The sequence below is a fragment of the Apodemus sylvaticus genome, chromosome 2, assembly GCF_947179515.1.
Source record: "Apodemus sylvaticus chromosome 2, mApoSyl1.1, whole genome shotgun sequence".
Classification (NCBI taxonomy): Eukaryota; Metazoa; Chordata; class Mammalia; order Rodentia; family Muridae; genus Apodemus; species Apodemus sylvaticus.
In genome coordinates this window covers 53,212,826-53,235,732 of record NC_067473.1, presented here as the reverse complement: position 1 = coordinate 53,235,732, position 22,907 = coordinate 53,212,826, and the positions used below count along the sequence as shown (strand labels likewise).

At 44.8% G+C, this 22,907-nt stretch overlaps 1 protein-coding gene across 1 annotated transcript in view; it reads left to right on the top strand.

Annotated features, from left to right (window-relative positions):
- The first annotated feature begins 4,537 nt into the window (after window positions 1-4,537).
- The window catches only part of Rbm28 (RNA binding motif protein 28), a 37,685-nt gene continuing 19,315 nt past the window's right edge, over window positions 4,538-22,907 (top strand). Inside the window, exons 1-10 of the mRNA XM_052173335.1 lie at window positions 4,538-4,801; window positions 8,888-9,046; window positions 9,330-9,424; window positions 10,215-10,290; window positions 10,864-10,956; window positions 12,086-12,157; window positions 14,152-14,305; window positions 14,439-14,575; window positions 17,195-17,267; window positions 21,964-22,073. Coding sequence (XP_052029295.1) covers window positions 4,684-4,801; window positions 8,888-9,046; window positions 9,330-9,424; window positions 10,215-10,290; window positions 10,864-10,956; window positions 12,086-12,157; window positions 14,152-14,305; window positions 14,439-14,575; window positions 17,195-17,267; window positions 21,964-22,073 — 1,087 coding nt within the window. The 5' untranslated portion in view covers window positions 4,538-4,683. The remainder of the gene's footprint in view (window positions 4,802-8,887; window positions 9,047-9,329; window positions 9,425-10,214; window positions 10,291-10,863; window positions 10,957-12,085; window positions 12,158-14,151; window positions 14,306-14,438; window positions 14,576-17,194; window positions 17,268-21,963; window positions 22,074-22,907) is intronic.

The following is a 22,907-nucleotide window of genomic DNA, read 5'->3' as shown; positions in this document are numbered from 1 at the left end:
GGACTCTTCTGATGAATGGGTCCTGAGACTGCCCCTGGAAGCTGCCCACCTGGATACTTGGCAAATGTCTTCTCCTAGAGGGGACAGGGGTCCCGAGAGGTGGGGGACTCTTTAGCACTTGGCAAAATGTCTTTGTTCATAGGAGCCCTGCATCAGGTCTTAGGACATAGCTTCCTAGGAGCTAATAAACAATAAAGATCTTCATGGAAATGTGGATACACATGCTAAAGGGCCTGATTGCTTCAGCTGGGCCAGCCAGCAACCTGTCTGCCAAGTTCCCATAAGAATTTGCAAAGAGGAAGCTGCCTTTTCTCACCAACGGGGTGTCTTTGAGGCTGGGCTTACAGGGACCTCATCCCCCTTCCCCACAGAGCTCTCATCTCTGATCCTCAGCAGAGAAAACCTGTCTTCAGTGCCCACCTCTTGCCCCAGCCCCTGCTTAGATCTCAAAGAGAGATCACACTGCGGGGACCCACTAGCACATTCAGCCACCAGCTGCAGTTGTCATCTGGCTAAAATGGAATGGTTTATGGTGGCGGGGTCTTGGATCGCGTTTGAAAATGAAAAGCTGGCAGGGTTTGGCAGATGTCCTGCATATCACAGAGACCTGGAGAGGCGTACACATCAGGCTCAAAGTGGAAAAAAAAAAAAACAAGGAAGCTTAATGAACACACACGCACACACACAAACACACACGCACCAAACTTGTATCACCAGCTAATGGGGTTTGGAGAAAGGAGCCAAGAGGGATGCAGAAAGGGAGGTGGGGGGGGGGGCGCTGAGGCCCTCGTTCCCTGCAAACGAACATCTGTCTTGATTGAGGGCAGCATCCAGGGCCTCAAGACCTCAGAGGGAGGACGGAAGCCAGCACTGTCTGGGGGGTGGGGGCGGGGTAAGAGTCCTGGTGGAGAAGAGAAATGTGAGGCAGTGGTGCAGGTGAGGCCGAGGGATGGGCCTGGCGTGGTCCTGACTGTGCCTCCTCCATGCCCTGGCTCTGTGGCTCAGACAGGCTTGCTGCATCCTCACTCTGGGCTGAGACCCAGAGAGCTGCCAGCTTCCTAATTACAGGCATTTCTCACTGGTGTCATGGTGGCTGCAGTGAGCCCAGCATTGGCACCGCATTGTGTCACGCAAGGAATGCTTGCTGCTCTAGGGGACTGCCCTCCTCCTTACCCCGGTTTCCATCCCAGCTGCTTCTCCTCTGCTCCTGCTTGCACCCCGCCCCTCAGCCATCCCTTCTTCCTGCTCATCCTGCCCAGCTGCCTGGTCTTGCGCGTTCTCCTCGCTGAATCTGATTGGCGTCATGGCTCCTCTCCCCTGAGCACAGCGGCCCAAATCGGGAGCTTTCCCATTCAGTCAGTCCCTGCTCATCTCCCACAGACACTGGGTTTTCTCGTCTGAATGCAGCTGCTGAGAAAGGAGGCCAGAGGAACATGTCTCAGTACTCACCAGATCTGCTTTGTTGATTTTCCTTCGTAAGAATTACTCCCAGTTAAAAACTTTTTTTCTTTTTTTAAATTTAAGAGAACCTGGGCTGGAGAGATGGCTCAGCAATTAGGAGCACCAACTGTTCTTCTGAAGGTCCTGAGTTCAAACCCCAGCAGCCACATAGAGGCTCACAACCATCTGCAACAAGATCTGACACCCTCTTCTGGTGTGTCTGAAGACACAGTGTACCAACATATAATGAATAAATAAATCTCAGAGAGGGGGGGGGGAAACACCTGAGTTTCCGGTGCCCACATTGACTTACTCACAATCACTGTTAGCTTTTAACCAAGGTGATCTGATGATCTCTTTTGTCCTTCATGGACACCCCTCTTATGCACACACCCCTACAAATAAAAACGAAAATAAATCTTAAAAAAAAAAAACCCTAGCCCTTTCACACACAAAGAAGGGGAGACTTTAGCCAGCCCCACATTTAATCTTGAGCCTTATCTCTTACCCAAAGCAGGCTTCTCAGCAGGAATAGAGCTGTATCCTAATGCACACATCCTACAGTTTCAATATTGGTACTTAGAGGGTCTGAGAGGTAAACTTTCATTCATGAATTCATCTACTCTCTTAAAAATATTTGTTGAAGGCTCAAAATATATCAGGGGATGAGAGTAAAAAGGCAAGAGAAGGAAACAGACCACGAATGTTTGATAGTTTGGAACTTGCAGGGGAAAGTCAAGCCTATAGAAGAGTCATAGCACAGCGGTTATTACAGTTGCGAGAGGTGGGGAGAAGAACTATCCACTCTTATAGAAGGCGCAGCTCGAGGCGAGAGTGAGGAGTGGAGGTGGGGGCGGGGCCCGAGGAAGCCTGGCTAAGAGCAGCTCAGGCTTTTCTCCCTTCCTCTCGGCTTTAATGCAGTGATGGATGAGGGTAGGTCTGTACTTTATTTCCCTTGGAAGCTGCCTTGCAGGGTTCCATGACTCTGGCTATTTAATAAAGAACACTGCATGAGTCCCGAGTAGATGGATGGGCAAATATTCTTGGCTGAAGAACCATATGCCCTTCCTATATGCATGGATAGAAGGGGAGGAGGCAGGAGACAGATAGGGGATCCTCATCTGAATAAAGGGGAAGATGGAAAGGCTTGGTTTTCCTGTGCGGTCTGAGGGACACAGAACTCTGACCATGGCTATTTGCTGCCCCCTGCTGGATGTAGGGAAACAGTTCAGTCTTTGTCCTTTAAGGAAAAATTGGTCTTTGGGTATTTAGAACTTTTTTTTTAGGGAGAGGAGGATAACAAATGGATATTAAATTCTTTCCCCTTTATCTACTGCAGCTATGACTAGGTCCCCCAACACAAGTTTGTATTTGAGAATATAACTAATTTTTAAGGAGGAGGATGTGGAATTCCAAACCAATTTTGTTTAAAAGATTCTATTTCTTTTGCAGATTTTACTTTTTATGTAAGACAGGATTGCCTTGGCAATCTATTTTGTATTTCAGTGCCTTTTCTTCTGATTTACCTATTTAAAATAAAACTGTGGTAGGGGTTCTTTTTCCAAAAGCACATACTAATTATTTGAAGCCTGCTAGGACTTCATAAATATCATGTTTGGTGCACCCCTCCCGCCATTACAACCAACAAGTCACCATCCACCCACCCATCCATCCACCCACGCATCCACCCACTCATTCATCCACCCATCCACCCACCCATCCACCCACCCACCCATCCATCCATCCACCCACCCATCAGCCACCCATCCACCCATCCATCCATCCATCCATCCATCCACCCATCCACCTACCCATTACCCACCCATCCACCCATCCACCCATCCATCCACCCACCCATCCACCCACCCACCCACCAATCCATCCACCCATCCACCCACCCATCCACCCATCCACCCACCCACCCACCCATCCCATCCACCCATCCACCCACCCATCCACCCACCCATCACCCACCCATCCACCCATCCACCCATCCACCCATCCACCCATCCATCCATCCACCCATCCACCCACCCATCCACCCACCCATCACCCACCCATCCACCCACGAACCCATCCATCCATCCACCCACCCATCAGCCACCCATCCACCCACCCATCCATCCATCCACCCACCCATCAGCCACCCATCCACCCATCCATCCACCCACCCACCCATCTACCCATACATGACCCACCCACCCATCCATCCACCCATCCACCCATCCATCCACCCACCCATCCATCCATCCATCCATCCACCCATCCATCCACCCACCCATCCATCCACCCATCCATCATATTGAATATGGATAGATGGCTCTTGGGAGTTTTCACTTTCATCCTTTGTGGTATTTTTTACCTACCAAGCTGTTGTAATTTAAAAGTAAAAACTTTAAAAGTGCCTCGGGTACTTTTTGCAGCAAGGTATTCTGCAAGCACGGTATTCTGTCTCTGGGCAGCAGTGTTCTAGGTCTGTGCATAGAACTGGGCGTTATGTTTGGCTTGGGTGGGTTCTGATGTGATCTCGCAGAGATTTTGTAAGATTTTTCGTCTCTCATTCCAGACTCTCTTTTACCTGAAGGCAGATATCATGCCTTTTTTTCGGCAGCGAATTTTACCCCTAATATGTGAGTAGGAACTCAATAAGTAAGAATTGAAAATATGATTTCGTACGTAGTATTTGTTCTATGGGGATTTTAGTAGATACAGTTTGCCTCAGAGGCCAGGTGGCATTTTGTCTCATGTTTTCTGAGGACATGTGAATTGGTCAAATTGTGCATGTTACATGCTTGTGTCTATGACGTTTTGCATGTGTGGTTTTTTTTTCTGCGTGATATGCGGCAACTCTTCAGAAAAAACTTATTGAACACCCACTCTATGTCAGATGAGGGCAGGCTTAGGGGGAAAATGACTTCTGCCTGCTTTGGTGAATTTGGGGTCGAGTTCCTAAATGAAAGATTTTAAGAGAGGGTAAGCTGTTGATGTCAAGTTTCCCCCAGTGGCGGGGGCGGTGCTGGAACTGCACATAGACCGTCGCTCAAGAAGCTCCGCCCCCAGGACGTCATTTTTCTTTCCGGAACTATTCCTTCCAGTCTGAGTTTCCTCCCGGACTCTTTTGAGCAACGAGTACTTCCTGAATTTCCCGGCAACTTGGCGCCGGCTTCCTGCCAGAGCGCATCCCAGGAGTCGCTTGAGGCGGTGTGGTTCGCTCGTGGCCTCATACGCTTGTTTTTCGGTCTCATGGCCGGTCTGACTTTATTCGTGGGCCGTCTTCCGCCCTCGGCTCGCAGTGATCAGCTGGAAGAGCTGTTCAGTCAGGTGGGTCCGGTGAAGCAGTGCTTCGTGGTGACAGAGAAAGGTAAGGAAGGAGTGGGATGTGGAGAGGGCGTGTGCTCCTGGGAGCTGGAACAGGTCGAATTCAGGGAGCTATAAAGTTATGATCTGTTTATTTTGAGACAAGGCTCTCGCTCTGTAGCCCAAAGTGGCCTCGAATTCGCTACCAGGAGCTCTTATGCTTCTGCCTCCTGAATCCTCCGATTAATGACGTGAGCCAACCCGGCTAGTTCTTTGCTCTCTCCAAAAGTACGGGACCGGGAGCTAACATTCTTTTCTAAACCGGCACAGCTGTAGATTGGCCAATAAGGTTGATTTATGAAAGCCAAAACACTCAACGTTTCTATTACGTCTTCCCCTTTATTACGCGTGTTCAGAAGTTCAAACGCAAACCCATTAGCCTGGGGTAATGGTAGTAATCCCAGCATTTGGGAAGGCTGTGGCAGAAGGATTGCTGGGAATTCGAGGACAGCCCGGTCTATATAATAGCAAGTTCAGGACAGTTTGGATTCGATAGCGGGACCCTGTCTCAAATAAACAACCCAAAGTAATATTTAATAAAGCACCAGTATGGATTATTGAGAGTCCGCTGATTGCTAGGCCAGAAGGGTCTTTAGTTTGACATAGGTTAACTTATTTAATGTTCTCAACAATCTTATAGGACAAAGAACCTTAATCCCATTTTTAAAATAAAGGAATATAATCTTTAAAGACATTTAATGGTTTGAAGTTGGTATGGCAAATGAGAGGACTCAATTTGATTAGCACATGCTGTACATTTATCTATTTCGCAAATACTTCTTGGATGCCAACTGTTTCAGAACATTGCTGCCTGCCCTTAGGATACAACAGATGTGTGACACTAAATCACTGACTCAGAGACTCTGTTCTCATATACTTATGGTTTGAAAGACAGCCAGTAAAAAACCAAACTTGTGTGTTGATAATGGTGATAAATTTATGCCAAGGAGAAAAGTCAAAAGGGGGAATGTGTGTGTGGGTAGGGTGGCTATGGAAGCCCTGTTCCAAGAGAGTGAACTAAGAACTAGGAGATAGAACAGTCTAGATTCAGGAAGCAGCAATCTTGAAGATATTAAAGCAAGTGTGTCCTTGTATGAGAAGGGAGCATGGTGGCCAGGGTGATGAGGAAGTGAATGAAGGTGTGGCAGGATATTGGCTCACACTGAATCCCCAGATTGTGTGTTGTTTACTAGAAAATCCTATTTCTAGTTGTGTGGCTTAACTTTAGCACACACCTTTAATCCCAAACAATAATGGTAAAGTTAGTTTGTAGAAGGAAGCACCCATGTTTGAAAGTGATATCTAATTGAGAGACAGATAAAATGAAAGATTTGGCAGCAGAATAGAATATGTCCAACTCTCACAAGAGCATTGAGAAAAGAGAGCCCAAGACCCACGCTACCCGATGGACAGAAAGAATCAACTCCTGTCATGTTCCCATACCTTTGCACACACATAAGTAAATGAATGTTACAACACTAATGTGCCAGGAGTGGTAGTATCTGACTGTAATCCCAGCACTTGGTAGTAGAGGCAGGAGGATTGGGAAGTTGAAGCCAACTTGGGTTATATAAGACTCTGTCTCAAAAAACAAAACAAGAAAGAAACATTAATTAAAAAGGACAGAGTTCAGGCCCATTCAAGATTCTGCTTCACTCATAACCCACCACCATAGCCAAGGAAGGCATTGCTGCTGGAGGTGTAATGGAGACATTAATACTGTTTACAAGTGATGCCAAAGACCACCCTCATTTACTGTAGCCTAACATGGTGGATTGGAGAAGTTGCCAAAGCCTTAAGACAAATGCCAGCCCATGTCTGTGGAATATAAGTTTTGCGTTCCCTTACTTAAACCAGGTGTTGTTCTTTGTCTAAATCTTTATAATCTCTCATACCCCTTTTAAGAAAAATGAGTGAGGTGTACTAGAAACAGGTGTTGCACTCCAGAGGCGAGGTGGGGTGTTTTGTAATGGGGTTGGCATGGCACTTCTTATGATTGTGAGGGTTCTGAATATGTGTGGCAGCCCTTCGTGGAAACACAGTTATTATATATGCCTTTATTTGGGCGCTAAACTTCACAACTGAGCAGCTTTGTTTTTATTATACTTATTGAGAAGGGAGAGAGTCTTGATTTTTTGTTTTCTGAAAGATAAGGCTTTTGTGAGAAGTTCTAAGAGAAAAGAAACCAGTCTTCAATCTGCCACACTCCAGCCCCTCCCGGTTCCCTTTTGTCCCTCCCCACCTAGCTCTGGGGTCTGTGCTGCCAGCTTCTCTTTCTTACCCACCTTTGCTCTTGGGCGGGGTGAGTTACCAGCCCACTCCCGAGGCCCTTGAATCCTTGGATAAAAGACACACACACTGTTCCATTACCTTTAGAACTTGCCTCTAAGCCCAATTGGTGGGTGCAGATACCTCCTGCCTGGAAATGTGTGCCCTTATCAATTTATCATCTCCCTCTCTTCCTTTGCCCTAAACTTAGTGGCTTTCATCAGCTAGCCCCCACCAACATCCCTGGCCTGTAGCAGAGGCTGCAGGCCCTAGCTGCCCTGAGACCTGACATCATGACTGCTGCTTTCTTCTCTTTCCAAAGCATGGCAGAAAAGCCCCTCTCTCTTTCCCTGTGTCTCCTTTTCCTCTTGGGATCCAGAAGTCCCACCTGTACCTTCCATCCAGCAATTGCCCCCCACTCTGCCTTCTTTATTGATAAGTCAAGAACCAATTGGGGAACAGGACCTTAGTGACAGAACCTCCCCTAACATTCATGTCTCCATTTGTTTTCTGGTGCCATGTATCAGCCGTACAACCAGTCTATACAAATGACTCCTGTGTTATATCTCGTGTCCTCTGGAGGAGGTTTAAGTGTATTTGAAAGGGAAGCAGAGCATATGGTGTCGTCTTCAGGCCATGGGCAGACATCTCCATTGGTGTGTGTGTGTGTATCCACACATGGTGCACGCAAGAAATTAAGGTTTTACTATTAATCTCCCTCTTTTAAAAATTACTTTCTTGGGATAAAGACATGCCTCAGTAGTAAAGAGCACTGACTGCTCTTCCAGAGGTCTCAAGTTCAATTCCCAGCAACCACATGGTGGCTCACTACTATCTGTAATGGGATTCGATGCCCACTTCTGGTCTGTCTGAAGACAGCTACAGTGTACTCATATACAGAAAATAAATAAATTTTTAAACATTTGATTTCATTTCTTAATTTTATGCGCATGGGTATTTTGCCTGGGTACCCTGTGTGTCTGGTGCTCTGGTGCCCAGCTGACCTTGGAGGCCAGAAGAGGTCATTGGGTCCCCTGGGACTGGAGTTACAGGTGGTTGTGGGCCACCATTTAGGTACTGGGAAGGGAACCCCAGGCCTGTGGAAGAGGAGTTAGTACTCTTAACCATGGAGCCGTCTCTCCAGCCCCTTAACTTAGTTCTTAACACTGTTTTGACATTCATTTATCTCTCTATCTCAAATTATTCCTTGGAACAAAGGGATGGTTATACTTGTTTTACCTAGGTTGGAGTGTTCTGAAGTTAAAATGAGGCCAGGGATTTATTCCTTCTTTGGAAATATTTAATTTGGTACTTTAATGCCAAGGTATTGATGGTATGATGGTAACCATACCTAGAGGCTTAAACCATGGTCTGTTTTTTTGTTTACTTATTTATTTATTGAGGTTCTTTTTTTTCAGGGCCTTACTTATTGTTAATGTCTTCTAAGAGAAGACCGTGTTATCTGGGTTTCCATATCTCCCATATGTATTTTTCCTACCCTTTCTGGTGATCATTCATTGTTACACGTTGAATTATTTTGTGAAGGCCTAGTGTATATCATGACTGGACCATAATCTTAAGATCATCAGGGCTGGGGTAAGAAGAGGATAACAGGGGACATTGAATTGGAAGCAAGAGGCAGATTAACAGTTCTCAATGTGGAGAATGAGCCTCTGATGGAGACTCGTTATCTCTGTGGTGGCTCACTGGGTGGCAGGGTAGAACACATGCTGGCTTAAACGTTGATGACTTGATTCAGTGCTCTTGACTTGGGAGCCTCTGTCCTTTCACTCCAGTTCTCTTCCTTTGTGCCTTGTTCTAGGGAGTAAAGCATGCCGAGGCTTTGGCTACGTGACTTTCTCCATGCTGGAAGACGTTCAGAGGGCCCTCAAGGAGATCACTACCTTTGACGGTTGCAAGATCAACGTGACTGTTGCCAAGAAAAAACTGAAGACTAAGTCCAAGGAAACAAGGAAAAATGGTGAGTTTCTAGAAATTCTGCACGGGTTAGGAAGATGCTGAAAATTCCAGATCAGAGAGCTGGGAGAGAGTTTCCAGAACTTGAGCCCCCTAGTTTTCTTTTTGTTGCCAAAACTCCTCTGGTATGCCTTGATAGTTATTTGCTTGCACCTCTGTCTGCAAAATCTGGTTCCTGGATATTGCAGACTTAACCTCATGGCAATGCTGTCTGTATTGGTACCTTCTTCATTTATGTCTGTCCTAGAAATGAGTTGCAAACTTATCCCATGTCTCTCACTTTTTAGAAAATTCAGAATCCCCAAAGAAGGAGCCAAAGCACAAAAAGGCCAAAGTGGCAGATAAGAAAGCCAGATTAATTATCCGGAACCTCAGCTTTAAGGTGAGTGATGGAACGAAGCGTGTGTTCTAAAGGATGCTGGAACCAAGGCATGCTTACCATGCCGTGAGAGAACTCTACCAAGAATGGGCAACATTCTTTTGGGAAATAAATCCTAGCCTGCCGAATTGGAAAATGGACCTGTTTATTAAGGGCTCAGCAGCTAAAGGTTCTTGCTGTCAAACCTTTAACCTGAGTTTGATCCCTGGGTCCCACATGGTAGAGGAATACTGACCATTGCAAGATGTCCTCTGATTTCCAGGCACATGAGCTTGTAATGAGCATGTGTTGTGTCCCGTGCCCCCCTTAAATAAATAAACATAAATTAGTAAATAGATAAATAAGATTTAAAAGAAGTTACTAAACTCATGAGTGTGAAAATAGATGCTTTCCTTTGGAAGAAGCTACTACTAAGAAAAGGACTGTGTGTGCTTAACCTTTCTCCTTACCTTTTTGAGTGAGACTTGGACTTGGTCTTCAGTTTTCTCTTGTAGTTCATGTACATCTCAACTTTCTAGCCGAGGATAGCCCTTTAACCTCACTTTCTCCTGAGTGCTGAGATGACAGGTGTGGAACACCATTCTAGCTTTTTTTTTTTCTTTTTCTTTTTGACTTCTTAGATACAAAGTAAGCTGTCATCTGTCCATAATTGTTTGCTGTTCTAATCATAAAATCTTAACAGAAAGGAATGAAAGTATACAGACGCGTTGTAGAAAATGAGCTTAGCAGGTGATGTTTCACATCTTCCCTGTGGTAATAGTTGTCATTTTCCTTTTTCTCCTCCCGGCTGTAGTGTTCAGAAGATGACTTGAAAGCAGTGTTTACGCACTATGGGACTGTTCTGGAAGTGAATATCCCAAGGAAGCCAGGTGCTTGTGCATCTCCACTTATTGAAGATAATTGGCTTTTATTTATTTTTGTTGTTGTCTTTGTTTGTTTGTTTGTTTGTTTTCAAGACAGTATTATTGACTGTCCTGGAACTCACTCTGTAGACCAGGCTGGCCTCAGGCTTACAGAGATCTGACTGCCTTCTTTTAAAGGCATGTGCCACCATAATCCTGCTAGATGAAGATAATTTAATGTGACTTTTTCCATATTATTGAACTGGAAATAAATTGTTTGCTATGTTCTTTGTGGCCCAAGACAATATAATCTTTGCAAATTGCCTGGCATACTTGACAAGTAGGAAAGCCCAGGTGCTGGCGCTACTCCCTTGGAAACATTTTTAGGGAGCTCTGACTTAGATTTGCACTAGTTACCTCTGGTTGCCTCACTGTGCTTTCCTCCAGCTGGAGTTACAGGGATAGTAACTGTTGCTTTGGGGCAGGGATCTCCTGGCTGATTGGCAGGCTGTGGCCTATCTTGTCAACCTGAGTTACTACAGTCTTCCTGTTCTGTGTTCCCCACTACTGCCTCTAACCTTTTTGTACATTTGTTCACAGATGGAAAGATGCGTGGTTTTGCTTTTATTCAGTTCAAAAACCTCCTTGAAGCAGGAAAAGCTCTCAAAGGCGCGAATATGAAAGAGATAAAAGGTAGGTCTTGTACACTCATACCATGACCTTGTTGTTTGTGGTGCTTGAGTGAATTAGCACAGTAACCACATTTTTTTTGGTATGTTCAAAAGATATTTCTGCTGCTTTGGATCTCATTGCTAAAATGCTAGCTCATATAGCCCAGGGTAGCCTAGAGTTCCCTAAATAGCCAAGTATGGCCTTGAACATCTGATCTTTCTGCTGCCTTCTAGTCCTGGGATTACAATTATGCACCACCACACTACAATTTTTGGTAAAAATATCTATTATTTAATCTTAGGCTAACCTTGAAAGATCTCATGCCAGGAGTCCTTTTCACATTTGGTGTGTCTTTTGGAGTTCCTAGTGACTATCCTGGACAAAGCTGCTAATAACATGGGTTAATGCCTACATTCCTGTCTTCTGGTTGGGCCACTATTCATCAATACCCGTGGGCTGTTAACCTACTCTTGGTAGTCTCAGGTGGGCTGATGGAAGGGTCAGTTTAGTTCTTTCCAAACTTTTGAGTAAGATTTCCATTGTCCCAGAATGTCTGCTTTTTGCTTTTTGAAGTATTTTTAAAATACTCATCTTTTAAAAAGAGATTTATTTTTATGTACAGTAGTGTTCTATCTGCATGTATACCTGCATGCCAGAAGAGGGCATCAGATCCCATTACAGGTGGTTGTGAGCCCCCATGTAGTTGCTGGGAATTGAACTCTGGACCTCGGGAAGAATAGACAATGCTCTTTATCACTGAGCCATTTTGCTAGCCCCACATTTACAACTTTATCTCATTATCTGAAGTGTAGTGGCTGTTTAAAAAAAGCGGAATTTCTGTTGTTAAAAGGTTAATTAAAGAGAGCTCCTGGGATCATTTTTAGTTTTATATTTGTTTTGTAGCAGTATCTTGCAAGATAAAGGTAGTCCAGGCTGATCTGGAATTCAAGATCTTCTTGCCTCTCTTTAAGAACCAATAGTTGGGCTGGAGAGATGGTTCAGTGGTTAAAGGCTAAGCTTATAGCCAAAAGAACCAATGATCCTCAGAATTGGCATTTCTTTGTCTCCACCAATATGTTACTGTCTTTCGATGGGCGGGAAGTTGAGATATTAAAAGGGAGAGAGTCTGATTCCACCTCTCTGTTGACAGGACGGACTGTGGCTGTGGATTGGGCCGTGGCGAAGGACAAATACAAAGATGCCCAGCATGCTTCTGCCCCAGGTAAGGTGTGTTGGCGCAGGTAGGAGGGTTGGAGGGCCAAAAGAACTCCTGTGGGGTTTTGTTTTGTTTGTTTGATTTTTTTTTTTTTTTTTTTTTTGAGACAGGGTCTCTGTACATAGTTCTGGCTGTCCTGGAATTTGCTATGTAGACCAGTCTGGCTTCAAACTCCCAGAGATCTGCCTGCCTCTGCCTTCCAAATAGTGGGATTAAAGGTGTATGCCACCATGTTCAACAGTTCTTGTTTTGATAAAAGTATATCAAAACTTTCCTGTCATAGTCTATAATGGGAATGTTGAGCTGGAGTACCCAGGGCAGAGATTAGTCCCTCCCACTCCCTCCAGAAAGTCAAAGCATCCCTGAAAACCTCCAGATTTCTGTGGGCTCAGGGATGCTTGTCAATTGACATTGGACTGCCTGGTGATCTGGTTGCTGAACGTAGGCTCACTTCTGAGGTATGAGTGAGGAGGCCTTAGTTCATGTCCCTCACTCTGTTCTTACCTCATTCTAAAGACACTGAGAAGAGAGGGCAGGGCTGGAGGGCTCAGAAGTTAAGAGCTCTGCTTTTTCTTCTAGGGGATCTGAGTTCAATCCCCAGCACCCACCCACATGGCAGCTCACAAACATCTGTAACTCCAGTCCCAGGGGATCTGATACCTACTACCTTCTGAGGGCCCTGCGTGTTCTTGGTACATAGATACATATGCAGACAGAACACTTTTATATGCATAAAGTAATACATTTTTAAATTAAAATAAGGAAGAGAGGGGGGGAGAGAGGGAGAGAGAGAAACCAATGCCTTTAAGTCACCAGAGTCTCAGAGAATCACATCGGAGCTCAAGTTCATGGAGGCCAGCGTGAGCAATGTGCTTGCTGTGGTATGTAAGTGCTGGCTTTTTTGAAGAGTTTTGGTTGCTGTTTCTCTGATTCTGGAGCGAGTTAACCTTCATTCAGGCTTCTGATGAGGACAAGAAAAAAGAACCTATTCTAGGTGGTGACAGCTTTGGGTTCTTCGTTTTGTTTTATTTTTGCTGATAGTGTTTGCTGTCATCTTTTGGTGTCAGTTAGGAATTGAGCCATAGACTGCTCAGATGCCCAAACCCTCACATGCTCAGCAGTCCTATAGAATTGATGCAGTCCGTGTGTCTTAGGGTTCCATTGCTGTGAAGAGGCACATGGCCTTGGCAGCTCTTACAAAGACGAACATTTAATTGGGGCTGGCTTACAGTTCAGAGGTTCAGTCCATTGTCATGGGGGGAAGCATGGCAGCGTGCAGGTAGGCACGATGCTGGAGAAGGAGCTGAGAGCCCTGCATCCTGATCCGAAGGCAGCAGGAAAAGAACGGAGTTGAGCCTCTGAGCCCTCAAAGCCCACCCCTAGTGACACACTTCAAGAAAGCCACACCTAATCCAGCAAGGCCACTGCCTATGAGCCAGTGGGGACCATTGTTTTATTCAAACCACATCTTCCATACATTTTAAATTCTCACTAGATTATTTGACAACCTAATATAATACAAAGCTACATAATAGTTGTTATTCTGAATTGTCCAGGGAATATTAACGAATATTTAGATATTCAGAATGGATACAGGTTTTGTTGTTGTTGTTTTTGTTTTTTGTTTTTGTTTTTTTTTTGGATTTGGTTTTTCTCGAGACACAGTTTCTCTGTATAGCCCTGGCTGTCCTGGAACTCACTCTGTAGACCAGGCTGGCCTCGAACTCAGAAATCCGCCTGCCTCTGCCTCCCACAGTGCTGGGATTACAGGCGTGCACCACCACCTCCTGGCCAGTAATTTTAAAAAACCTTTTTTGCTCTGTGGTTAGTTGAATCTGAGTATGTAAAACTGATAGAAATGGAAGTCTGACTATATAGTCAGAAAAAAAAGGAAGTCCTGAAAAACCTAAGAAAGTATGTACTTGAGTTATTATTTACTCCTCTTAAAATAATCTTGCTTTAGATACTAAGCAAATTCCTTCCTTTATCTTCCTCCTCAGGTGGAAAGAAAAGCAGTGAGCGTAAGCCTAAGGAATCAGGTAAGAAGAGCTGCAGGGTGGAAGAGCAAGTAGAAGATGATGATAGTGAGGAAGATAACCATGGTGATGAAGAAAGAGAATCAACAGTAGCTTCTCCCGTGAGTGTGCAGAAGAGGTATGTGCACATCCCGAGAACTAGGGAAGACAGCATTTCTCCTCTTGCCTTCACTGCGAACTTGGCACGTGTAAGAAAGCGCAGCCGCTTACGGGGCAGCCCCGATGACGAGATCTGAACTGTGCTGTTGCAGAGCAGTCAAGAGAGCAGCTCCCGAGGAAAGCATCGATGAAGACGACTCGTACGAGGACAGTGACCTGGAGGAAGGGGGCAGCTCCTATGAGGGGACTGTGGACAGTGAGAGCAGCACTGAAGAGCAAGAGGATGAAGGTTTGCTGGGATCTTCCTAAACACCTTCCAGCTTTGAATAAATTAACGACAAATGGACACCAGCTCTGCCCAGGCCTCTTGCAAATAGTTTTCTATCAAATTTTTAACTCTGGAACAGAGAAGCTTCATTTTCATTTTTTTCTAGTGCTTTTCCTCCCCTCCCTGTCCCTCTATCCCCTTTCCCCTCCCCTCCCCTTCCCTTTGGAGTCAGGATCTCATGCAGCCTAGGCTGGCGTTGACTGGGCTGTGCTGAGGATAAGCTTGGCCTTCTGGTTCCCTTGCCTACCTCCTCTGCAGCTTATGTGGTGCTGGGGCTCAAACACAGGACTGTGTGCACCCGGCGAGCGTAATCTCTCGGCTAGCTGACTCTGCCTCTGCTTCCCTCTGCCCCCTTTGTTGAGTCAGGTCTCCAATAGCCCAGGCTGCCCTCAACTCAGTATGTAGTTGAGAATGCCCTTCAACCTGTCCCTGCTGCCATCACTGAGATCTAACCCCAGAGCCAGGGTCACATCACAGGTGTGCACTGCTCTCTCTGCTTCATGTGACACTGGGGCGTGAACCCAGGCTGCATGCGTCCTGCCCAGTCATTGGCCACCTGAGCCACATTCTGAGTCCCTTTGTTTCTTTATTGTTTGCTTTGTTTGGAATGATTGAGAATTTAGAGTTTTCCTTAGAGAATTTAAAACCTAGGCTTAATATTGAGGGTGTTACCACTTCCATTTGTTTAAGTCGAATAACTGGATAAACAGGATATAATACATGTTTACATACTAAATAGTTTTTTTTTAAAAAACAAAAACAAACCTTTTGAGTTGATACATAGATAAAATGAGTTAAAAAAACCTAAACAAACAACTCTGAGCTTGAGATGAGATAAAGGACTATAAATTCAGCTTGGGCTCCCAGAACAAAATCCTACAGACTTGTGGCTCAAGTAAGACAGGTTTACTTCCTCATGGTTCTGGGGGTTATCTGTTTCTGCCTTACGAGCGCTGACCTGCTCACCAGCTGCAAATAGCTTTTACCCACATGTGGAGTCCAGGAGAACAAAACAAAACAAACAAAAAATCCCCAAAACTCTGGTCTCCCTTCCTCCTTACTAAGGAAGTTAGTCCTGCTGGAGTGAGCTCTGCCCACACAACTTCCCTTGACCCCAATTCCCTCTGCGGTCTCCCCAAACATAATAACTAGCAGTTAAAGGCTTACTGAGTGAGTGTTGGAGAGGCACGGTTCCCTTCCTAATAAGGCCTTCTGGGAGCTCTTGTAGAACTATGACTAAGTCCATGCTGCTCCCTGTATTGCAGATAAGTAAGGCAAAATGTCTGTTAACGGATTCCCTGTGAGGGGGTGTCTATATTCAGCCGTCTTGCTTGTGTTTCTGTAAGCCTGATGTTGGTTTGGCCACAGAAGAAACAGAAGAAATCAATTTTTTCATTCCCAAGGATGGAGTCAAGGCTCTCACTTCAAGGATACAATGAGACCTACTACTTGGATTCATCTGCCTTCTGTCATTTTCTTTTTTGAATCTGAAAACTTACGGGACTCAGATAAGAAGTTACAAAATAGAGTACAAAGGAGCTTAATGGAGAAGCCAAAGCTCTCCACCAGTCCAACAATTCTCAGAGTAATCTCTCTTTTCCCACAAACTTGTGTTTATATGCATATGTGTTATACACATAGCATATAAGTGGTTTCTCAGGTTTTTTGTTTGTTTGTTTGAAAGGGTCTCACGGTGAAGTCCATGTTGGACTTGAACTTGAGATCTTCATACCTTGGGGTCTCAAGTGCTGGGGTTCGAAGCATGAGCTACCACATCTACTGTAGTGTTTACTCTTCAAAGCAGTGAGTTTCCTCTTCATCCAGATTGTTAGCCTCTTAAGCCGCATTCCCACAGACAGTCTTTATCATGTTTCTGTATGCCTAGAGAACATTTTTAATACATTTATAAGCAGAAACACATGTACATACATGCAGTTATAGTATAGTGTGTGTGTTTGTATGTGTGTGTGTGTGTGTGAATGTGGCCACAGCAATATATGAGAACTTTTTCCTCCACCCCTTTACCACATTGGATTATATTGGTCTTTTATGTTTTGCCAATTTAAGTAAAAAGTAGGGTTTTTTGTTTTTGTTTTTGAGACAGGGTTTCTCTGTATAGCCCTGGCTATCTTGGAACTCACTCTGTAGACCAGACTGGCCTCGAACTCAGAAATCTGCCTGCCTCTGCCTCCCAAGTGCTGGGATTAAAGGTGCCTGCCACCACCGCCCGGCTTTTTTTTTTTTTTTTTTTTTTTTGGTTAATTTTTTTCTTATGCCCCTCCTCCCCCCTTTCTCTCTCTTGCTGTGGGTTGAGTCTCTGTCCTTGTTTGTGTTAAATACACACTCTACCACTGGGCTACACCCTCAGTCCCTCTGCTCAGCTTTTCTTAAATATGTAGAGTGTGAGCATCTTTTAATATATCTAGTCTGTTACATTCTTAATCCATTTAAAATTTTAAAAATTAATTTATATGAAATATTTAAGAAGTTAGCCCTTTGCCATATGACTTGCATTTGTCTTTTTGAGTTTTTTTGTTTTGTTTTGTTTTGTCTTGTTTTTTTTATTGTTGCTTACATTAGATGTTCCAGTCTCAAAGAAAAAGAAGAGGAAGTTACCCTCCGATGTGACCGAAGGGAAAACCGTTTTCATCAGGTATGCTCTCCTTGTGCAAAGCTGCGTGTCCTCTTCACAGGCCTCCTTGTGGACCTCGCCTCCCCTCTCCCCTCCCCTCTCCTTTCTCCCCCTCTCCTCTCCCCTCCCCTCTCCCCTCCCCTCTCCCCTCTCCCCTCTCCCTTCTCTCCCCTCCCCCACCTCCCTCTGCCTCTCCCTTCTTCTTTTCCTCTCTTCTTTCCATAGCACTAGAGTTAGATGCTATGAGACCGGTTAGCACATCTGTTCTGAGGGACACACCAGTGAAACGGTGACGGGAGGGAAGGAGCAGGTACGGTCTCTGTCCTTTTCAGAGTTTTTGTTTTGTAACTGGGGTGGCATCTTCTAAAACAGTTCAATTCTTAGCTGGGTCTCACTTTACTGGGAAATTCTGAGGTGATGCCATTCGCCCTAGATAACTTCTCTCTCCATGCCTAGCTTCTTTTTCTTTCCTTTTTGTTTTTTATATTTTTGAGAGAGGGTCTCATATATCTCAGATTATATAGTTGAAGATGACCTTGAACTTATATCTCCTACCTCTACCTCCTAAATATTGTGACTACAGATATATACCACCATGCCTAGTTTGTGCTGGGAATAAAGTTCAGGCCTTTGCATACACTACATGTAAGGAATGGTTTTCTGTCAACTTGACAAAAGCTAGTCATCTAGGAAGAGGGAACATCAGTTAAGATATTGTCTCCTTCAGATTGTCCTATAGGCAAGTCTGTGGGGCATTTTCTCGATTAGCAATTGATGTGGGAGGGCTCAGCATCTGGGGAGGTGGTCCTGGGCTGACACAGGGCTAAAGAGATGGCTCAGTAGTTAAGGGTACTGATTGATCTTCCAGAAGGCCCAGGTTTGATTCCCAGCACCCATGAAAAAGGATACAACTGAAAGGATTGATACTTGTCTAGAGTCTGAGAATTCGTGAGAGGAGCCAGGGAAATTTCCATTGGCTGTCTGAGAACCACTGTTATCGAAAGCAGGCCTTATTATGTTGGGGAGAACATAATTTGAGAGGCTTTTGTTACATCAGAATAGTCTTTCCTGGGGCATTCAGATGGGTTCTGGAATTGAAATATTTTAGGAACATGGATGATTGGGGAGGCTCTTGGCACATAGCAAGGAGGACAGTCTGTAGCAGGGTTTGAGGTTGGTGTTGAAATGTTGAGGGAACTTGGCTTTTCCCAGGTTGGGCTTGGATGTGAAGGGGATAAGCGGTCAGTAGTGGGGGTAAAGCATTGGCAAGTGGAGTATCAGTGGCGAGAGGGATTGTAGCTAATGGAGGGCTTTGGGGAGAGGAGCTGAGAAAGTAGTGGGCAGCATTGAAGGAGGATCAGTAGAGTTTAGGGCAGCACTTGTTGGATGACCTTGATCCAAGTGAGGGCTTGACCATTGAGAGTGTGTGTCAAAGAAGAGATGGCTGCAGCTTTAGTTATGTCTTGTAATTGGGAGTGTGGGATTTGTTCAGAGTGGTTTTGATGTCTTTGGACATCTGGACAGCTAGTGAATTTTGGGGAGTCAGTTGGCAGTGATATTGGGTTATCATTTAGGAAGAAGAAAAGTAGGAGTGTGAGAAATGAGATGAGATGTGTAAGGAACAATGATCAGGAGAGAACAGGACGGAGGGTGAGGATGGATTCACCAGGCAGGGGTGAGGGAACATCCTGTGCTGAGGGAGGGTTAGGCATGTTGTCTGGATTATGTAGTAGGGTAGCCTGGAGGGAAATGGGATGAGTCAGAAAAGTTGGGTAGTGGCTTGGTAGGCTGCAGGGTAGGAGTTGAGAGAGATAATGGTGGGATGGGAGAGAGGAGGTCCAGAAGTGGCTTGGCATGGGGAGTGTGTCAGGTGTGAGCATTCAGGCGCTCGTGAGTAGAGATCATGAGGTTAGAGGTGAAGCGTGGAGATGGGCAAGGGGTTTCCAGTGAGGTGTCCATGGGCTGCCATGGAGAGAACCCCAGAGAGGTGAGCTTTGCAAGGTGAGAGTCAGTCACCTCTGATGCTGAGGAAACTGAGGAGTGAGGCAGTGTCTTAGTTAGGATTTTACTGCTGTGAACAGACACCATGACCAAGGCAACTCTTATAAGAATGACATTTAATTGAGGCTGGCTTACAGGTTAGGCAGGCATGGTTTAGGGGGAGCTGAGAGTGCTACATCTTCATCTGAAGGCTCCTAGCAGAATACTGGCTTCCAGGCAGCTAGGAGTAGGGTATTAAAGCCCACACCCACAGTGACACACCTACTCCACCAAGGCCATACCTCCAAATAGTGCCACTCCCTGGGCTGAGCATGTATAAATCATAACATTTCACGCCCTGACCCCCATAGGCTTGTCCAAACACATGAGTGTGTGGGGACTACGCCTAGCCATAGATAGCATAGTAAAAAAGTACGTATAGTTCAACTTCCAAAGCCCCCACAGTCTATAGCAGTCTCAACAATGTTAAAAGTTCAAAGTCTCTTCTGAGATTCATCCAGTCACTTAACTGTAATTCCCAAAGCAAGACAGGAAACCAGCTGGCTAAACTCCAAGCATCTCCATATCTGATGTCAAAGTGGTCTTTAGATCATTTCATCTTTGTTGACTGCAGACTTCTTTTTCCTGGGCTAATTCTACTCCCTGCCAGCTTTCCTTAGCAGATAGCCCATGGCTCTGGCATCTCGAAAATCTTGGCATCTCCAAGGCAGCTTCAACCACAGCTTCTTGTTTCAATGTCTGGTATCCATACATGATCTTTTGGGCTCCTCCAAAGGACTTGCTTCACTTATCCAGCTCTGCCCCCTGTAGCACTCTAAGCTCAGGTCGATCCACGCCACTGCTGCTTCTGTTCCGATGATCTTCCCATGGTATTTTAATCCCATGGGATTAAAGGAACATGAAGAGTGTAGGAGTCACAGCACAGGGCCTAGAGCAGCAGAAGAGAAAGCAGAGATGCATTCAGGTGCTAAAGTGTACTGCTAATATGTTTTTCTGGTGCAGGAAACATTTCTATCACCAGTGGAAGCTGGTGGGTCAAGGTTGAGAGGCTGGGTATCCTCGCGTGTTTTGAGATCTCTGGGACAGAGGGGTCAGAACCCAGACTCTGTCACCAAGAGAGACCCCAGTGTACCTGAGGAAGAGTCTAGAACCTGTGAACAGGGTTTTCAGAGGGGGAGGACTCCAGATCTCAGCAGTACAACCGCCCACAGTGAAAAGAAAGCTTTGCCAAGCACACAGAACTGAATGGAATATACTTAGCAGAAGTGTAGGAATGTAGAGAGTTTGGGGGAAACTCACCAATTAGCCGCTGTTGGATGGAGAAGGGGGTGTAGGTGTGGGATTCTGTAGGCCAGAATCTGAGATTTGGCCTTAAACCTTCAACAGCAGTCTGTAACTCCAATTCCAGGGGACTCTAAGCTATAATATGAAGTAAACCCTTTCCCCCTAAGTTGCTTTTGGTCCTGGTCTTTATCACAGCAATAAAAAGCAAACTCAGACACTAGGCAAGGACTCTGCCAACTGAGCTACATCCCTAGCTGTCCCCTTGCTTCTCTTTTAAAGTCATGTCCAGAATACAGGAAGACATGCCTTTCGTTTCCAGGGGAATGTACGGAGTGGAGTTAGGTCTTTCTACATCTCTCAGGTTCGTTTACTACGTTGCAGGCCTGCTGGTGAGTGAGATGGCTCAGTAGGAAAAGGCTTGACCCCAAGTCTGACAACCTGAGTTTGATATTCAGGAATTATATGCCGGAAGGAGAGAACTAGATTCCTACAAATTGTCCTGTAATTGTCACATGTGTTTCATGATGCATATGCACATATATTCATACTAAAAAATTTAAAAATACACAAAAAGCTTTAGATTCTCAGGTTAAGGATATTCAGTGTATGGTTCCTGCTCTGTCTCTTTCCCTTCCCCCTTTCTCTCCCTTTCTCCCTTCCCCTCTTTGCCTAGTCATCTTTACCATGTTTTTCTTTTGTATTTTGAAGGATTTTGCCTCCTTTAGAAAATTTTAACCGAAACCCAGATTTCATATAAACATGGAGGGGGAATATGTCTAGTTTAATAAAAGACACACATGTTTCTTACTAGGCTCCTGTGAAAACTTCTGGTTGTAATAAGAAAAACTAATTTCAACCATAGTAAGTGAAGAGGACGGACTGGATGAATACCCCCTTGTTCACAGAATCAGTGCTGTCAGGATACAGATCTTGAGTAGGGGATGAAAGTCTGGGAATTTTTAGATTCCTGCTGCTGGAGGTTGTGGGTCTTTTCTCTTGGATACCATCTTTTAAAAAAAATGAAGACTCAAGGTATTTCTGTAAAGTGTGTTACTTTAAGGGTACAGCTAAGCAAATTTTCATGCATATATCCACATAGCTATCAGGTCATGGTATAGCATATCTGTATCATTCCAGTATCTGTGACACTTCTGTTTTGAAGTTAGTGTATCTGCAGCTTTTACTCTTTTTTATTTGTCTATTAAGTTTTAAATTTCAAGTGAGAGAATCTGATATATTGGAAAGTTGAGACAAAGGGACAGACTGATAGAGCAGAGGCTTAGCCACTAGGGGCCGCTCTTGCGTGCTACTGCTGTTCTGAACAAGGGAGATGGATGTGAACAAGGCAGGTATGTCTCATTCATATACCTCAGATCAAAACTCAAATTGAAATTTGTCATTGAAATTTGTGTGACCTGTTTTTCTTCCACAGAAATCTTTCATTTGACTCAGAGGAAGAGCCTCTTGGGGAGGTCCTCCAGCAATTTGGTGATCTTAAGTATGTCCGAATTGTCTTGCATCCAGACACAGAACATTCTAAAGGTATTTGCCCTCAGCTGACCAGGCCCAGCATTAGGAAAGAGCATAAATTCTGCCATTCTGGTTGGTACATAGTCTGTCCAGTCTTTTTCTTGGCTTCCATTAAAAGCCCAAGGACATTCTAAGATTGTCTTTCATGATATGGAAGTCAGAAATTTAATGGCTTAATTTTGTCTCAGCCTTTAAAGCTCTTGCTTGTTTACTTTAAGAAAATGAATTCCTTTTGTTGTTCTCCTTTGCATTTCAAATGTGATAGCATCTCATGGGTATTAATCATTCTACATTGCTCAAAATTAATAGGGAACCGTTTTTTTTCCTTTGATGCTTTTGTTAGAGATAGAAACTGACAGAAACTTTGTTGCATGGCAACAGTGAGAAGGAAAACTATGTAGTAGGAGTGATGCATTTTCCCCTCATGCTGTTTGTTACTCTTCAGGGATAAGCATTCATTCCAGCATACCGCTGTGTATTAGAATGTGAATAGATACAGGTACATAGCATCTGCCCATTTACAGTCTTCTATGTCACAGACTGTAGCCATTCTGTTTAAGCTTCCCATTACTTAGTGATTGCTTTATTGTGACCAGATACCTGACATACAGAAAGCATGGTTTATTGTGCTTCCGTTTCAGAGGATTCTGTCTGTCTTGGTGGGGAGGACATGCAGAACAGCTCAACTCTTTCATAGTGGGCCAGGAAGTAGAGAAAGGGCGGAGCTAACGGTCTGCTCACACTGTTTCTTTGATTTTGCCCAGGCCCCTAGACCATGAAGTACCTACCACCCACCTTTAGGGAAGATTTTTTCCCTTGATCCTTTTGGAAACATACTCACAAATA